Here is a 5172-nt window from a genome sequence, read left to right on the forward strand (position 1 = left end):
CCGGATCGGCTTTCACCGTGGACAAAGTGGAGTCCAGCCCGGAGTCGTCATGTCCTTCCGGACGCTCCTTCATCGAAATCACCGGCCGCGCCGTTTTCAAGCCCACCCACCTCTGCTCACTCTAACCCTCCGGCCATTCCTCACGCTAGCCCCTGGCCTCTGCTCACTGTAGGCCGCGGTGTGTGACGCTGTTTCGCTGTGCGATGCAACGCAACGCGTAAAAAGACAGTATAAGTCATTATAATCCATGATTATGTCCCCACTGGATGCAACGAATGGCTCGTTTATAATGGGTTTTCATGAGGACCTACAATAATGTACAGTATTTGAAAAATAATGTGTTTTTTGAACATTAAAGCATGTCAACATATTCTGTTACACCAAATACACAAAATAATGATCTTTAAAAAAGCATCATATGACCCCTTTAAGACTTTTACTCAAGTAATATTCTAAACGGTGACCTCAACTTCTACCAAAGTCATTTTCTGGTAAGATATCTGTACTTTTACTTAAGTATGGCTTTCAGGTACTTTATACACCACTGCCTCAGACCTACACGAAACAGAAACTAAGTGGTTGTCTTTATAAATAGCAGATGAAGTGGGTAAGTGAAAAATGCTGGTTGCCACATTAAAATTTCCAGTGCACACTGGGGTCACAACCTTACATAAAAAGGCACTAATTCCATCCACCTGTCATTGTGTTTGTGATGTGATGTGTGATTATTAGGAAACTGGTTGCATCCTCTTCTTATTCGGTTATGACACACACTGATGTGCTGCACACCCCCAGGAAGTGCAACATCTCTGCAGATACAGCCTTTGGCCTGCTTGTGCAGTCATGGAGAAATCTAAATTAAGTGTTTTTATACTTTACCTGAGCTTACTGTACTATATGTGCATTATGCAAAAGTACTTTTTCTATCAGTGTTTTAATAAACTATTCATAAAAACTATTTTATATATATATGTCAGTATTACATATATATTTTCCACTTTTTTGCTTCTATAGTATTGTATAGGTATATTTATACTTGCATAACATTATTTATACTTGCATAACGTTATTTGTCACTGTTTTTTTTTCATTGACACCCTAAGCTTAAGAAAACTGAATTCAAATGGAGGGTCTTAAATGGATAGTTCATCCCAAAATTTTAAAATTCTGTCATTATTTACTCACTGTTGAACACAGAAGAAGATATTTTGAAGAATGTTGGTAATCAAACAGTTGATGGCAGCCACTGACTGATTGAAAATACCTTCTTTATTTATATCCACTTTACAACTTTTTCTCTATGGAAGCCTGTTTCTGCCACAAAAAATATAGAAATAACTAAATAAATAAATGGCTAAATGAAAGAAAAACAATGTATACGTAGTTTAAGCTATATCTCGCAATTTTGTGCGAAATATAAACTCAGAATCCTGACTTTTTTTTTTATTCCGAGCTTACATTTAGCTCTTTTTTTATTATTATTTTTTTTTTAGTTTATCTCGCATCTTGCAATTCTGTGTTTTTTTTCTTTCTTTCTTAGAATTCTGAGCTTATATATCGCAATTCCGAGTTGATATCTGAGTTTTTAACTTGAAATAAACCTGACTTTAGGAATTGTGAGAAAAAAAATCAGAATTATGAATCAGTAGCCTATTCAAAAATCGCTTAACCTCGGAGGCAACCATGGCAACAGTAGCCTACTTTTTAGTTCATTTCACGAGGAAACACTGCCAAAACATAAATACTGTCATTAATCACGTCATTGCAGATCTAACTCATTTATCACAAAATGCTTTATGTTCTGCATACAGCGTCTTTAAAATAGTTCACGTGTTAGAGGCACAGAGAGACAATTTGTGTTGCGTGAGATTACCCAAAATAGATTTATACCAATTCCATTTAAAAGTCTTTTAACTGGAAAGTCATTTTGGACCTCGCGCGCTGCGTCCGTCGAAGCAAGCATTTTTGTTAGAGAGCGAGAGTTTAGAGACGGCATTCCTGGCGGTCCGAGGCTGTCTAGATAGGCAGCTCGCTGTGTTTTGAGACGCGGCCGTGGTGTCTCTTGGCAGCGGCAGAGGCTTTTGGGGACTTACCGGAAACCAACGTTTTTTTTTTCAAGCCTCAAACTTTGTAACTGCAGAAAGTCGAAAGAGGAAAAGAGCAGCAGAGTCCCGTTACATTTCAGCCTCATACACAGTTCCTTGTTTTTCAGCGTCATGTTGGATGTGAGAAAGTTGAGACGAAGACAGATCAACAGTTTTAACCCCAAATAAAGTCCTGCGTCGAGCGTTTTCTTTTGCGCACAACGGGAGCTTTGTTTTTATATCATGGAAGATGTGAGTATTTCACATATCTTTCTTTATCGCTGTACAGGTGGTGTTTTATTGAACATTTAAGCATTGTTATATAAACAATTTAACTCTGTTACAACTTCTTAGTCCTCATCATTGGCGACGTCAAGCAAAACTCACTTGACTTTACTTTGGCTTAGTTAATTATCGCTGTACAGGTGGTGTTTTATTGAACATTTAAGCATTGTTATATAAACAATTTAACTCTGTTACTACTTCTTAGTCCTCATCATTGGCGACGTCAAGCAAAACTCACTTGACTTTACTTTAACTTTGGCTTAGTTACGTGCTGATACTGTTATTCTTTCTCTTGCGTGAATGAACTGAGTGTATTGAAATGGTGGGTTGCATCACTTGTTTATTTGAAGCGTCTTTTGTGCTGCACTGAAATTAAACTCGTCGTGAAATCCAAGAGTCAGACTTAGTTAAGAACTATTAATATTCTGTTCATCAGATCGAGGTGATGTAGCTTTAGATCTGTACCAGGAAGTGAAGCTGCATCCAACCCTTCTAAGGCAAGCGTTGTGTTTGTTAACTGTTTTCTGTTTCAATAGATAGATAGATAGATAGATAGATAGATAGATAGATATGTTTTTGAATATGTTCCATCCATCCAGGGTCTAGCCTATGTCTGTCTGAACAACTAGACTGTTATCTATCTATCTATCTATCTATCTATCTATCTATCTATCTGTCTGTCTGTCTGTCAATATCTATCTGAATGTTTCTATCTATCTGTCTGTCTGTCAATATCTATCTGTATGTATCTATCTGTCTGTCTGTCTATCTATCTATCTGTATGCTTTTATCTATCTGTCTGTCTGCCTGTCTGTCAATATCTATCTGTATGTTTCTATCTATCTGTCTGTCTGTCTGTCAATATATATCTGTATGTTTCTATCTATCTGTCTGTCTGTCAATATCTATCTATCTAGCTGTCTGTCTGTCAATATCTATCTGTGTGTATCTATCTGTCTGTCAATATCTATCTGTATGTATCTATCTGTCTGTCTGTCTATCTATCTGTATGTTTTTATCTATCTGTCTGTCTGCCTGTCTGTCAATATATATCTGTATGTTTCTATCTATCTATCTGTCTGTCTGTCAATATCTATCTGTATGTATCTATCTGTCTGTCTGTCTATCTATCTATCTGTATGCTTTTATCTATCTGTCTGTCTGCCTGTCTGTCAATATCTATCTGTATGTTTCTATCTATCTGTCTGTCTGTCTGTCAATATATATCTGTATGTTTCTATCTATCTATCTGTCTGTCTGTCAATATCTATCTGTATGTTTCTATCTATCTGTCTGTCTGTCTGTCAATATATATCTGTATGTTTCTATCTATCTATCTGTCTGTCTGTCAATATCTATCTATCTAGCTGTCAGTCTGTCAATATCTATCTGTATGTATCTATCTATCTGTCTGTCAATATCTATATGTATGTATCTATCTATCTATCTGTCTGTCTGTCAATATCTATCTGTATGTATCTATCTGTCTGTCAATATCTATCTGTATGTATCTATCTATCTATCTGTCTGTCTGTCAATATCTATATGTATCTATCTATCTATCTATCTATCTATCTATCTATCTATCTATCTATCTATCTATCTATCTATCTATCTATCTATCTATCTATCTATCTATCTATCTATCTATCTATCTATCTGTCTGTCAATATCTATCTGTATGTTTCTATCTATCTGTCTGTCTGTCAATATCTATCTGTATGTTTCTATCTATCTGTCTGTCTGTCAATATCTATCTGTATGTTTCTATCTATCTGTCTGTCTGTCAATATCTATCTGTATGTTTCTATATATCTGTCTGTCAGTCAATATCTATCTATCTATCTATCTATCTATCTATCTGTCTGTCAATATCTATCTGTATGTTTCTATCTATCTGTCTGTCTGTCAATATCTGTATGTTTCTATATATCTGTCTGTCAGTCAATATCTATCTATCTATCTATCTGTCTGTCAATATCTATCTATCTATGTATCTATCTGTCTGTCTGTCTGTCTGTCAATATCTATCTGTATGTATCTATTTGTCTGTCTGTCAATATCTATCTGTATGTTTCTATCTGTCTGTCTGTCTGTCTGTCTGTCAATATCTATCTATCTCTCTATCTATCATCTCAGGGCTCGCAAAATTTCAAAATCCCTGTAGCCCTTCGGGCAGGTACTCTTCAGATTTTGGTTCCCCACGAAAATGTATTTAACTAGCCCAAATCTAATCTAACTAGCCCAAAAATATATATTTTTAATATAGTAAATCAGATAGGAGTTTAAATGTCAATCAAAAATATTTTCAATACACAAATATCAACAAATATGAAGGAAGGAATTTTATTTCACTATTTACAGTGTATTTGCAGTCAGGCAATTTAAGGTAATTTATGACCCATTTTAAGAGCTACACAAGTAAAATGAACACAGTATGAGTGGGGTTGGACAATGTCTATGGTAACATACAGTATTGAGCCATAAAATTACATGATTTACAGTTCAGATACAGGTTTTCACAAAAACAAAAATCTTATACAACAGCATTTCAGCCTTTAGAAGATTTTATGAAAAGGGATAAATCAAGCATATAAATTGTCAATTTAAAATGCACAAATATTACTGTCTTAATTGTTTAGATTTTTAGAAGGCACATTAACTTCTTTCTCATTTACAACGTGTTTGCTGCTTAAAAACATGAGTTGATAGTTGATATTTGCATTGATCGGACCATAAACCGCAAGAAAGGCTTATTGGAAATGCAAATTCATTCTCTGCCACGAGGTGGCGCTTTAGGAGC

At 35.3% G+C, this 5172-nt stretch overlaps 1 protein-coding gene across 1 annotated transcript in view; it reads left to right on the forward strand.

The window, feature by feature from the left end:
* The first annotated feature begins 2017 nt into the window (after positions 1-2017).
* LOC107600712 (pleckstrin homology domain-containing family O member 2-like) overlaps positions 2018-5172 on the forward strand; it is a 21947-nt gene continuing 18792 nt past the window's right edge. The window contains exon 1 of the mRNA XM_016292669.1: positions 2018-2336. Coding sequence (XP_016148155.1) covers positions 2328-2336 — 9 coding nt within the window. The 5' untranslated portion in view covers positions 2018-2327. The remainder of the gene's footprint in view (positions 2337-5172) is intronic.

The sequence above is a fragment of the Sinocyclocheilus grahami genome, unplaced genomic scaffold (assembly GCF_001515645.1).
Source record: "Sinocyclocheilus grahami isolate Dianchi unplaced genomic scaffold, SAMN03320097.WGS_v1.1 scaffold290.1, whole genome shotgun sequence".
Lineage (NCBI taxonomy): Eukaryota > Metazoa > Chordata > Actinopteri > Cypriniformes > Cyprinidae > Sinocyclocheilus > Sinocyclocheilus grahami.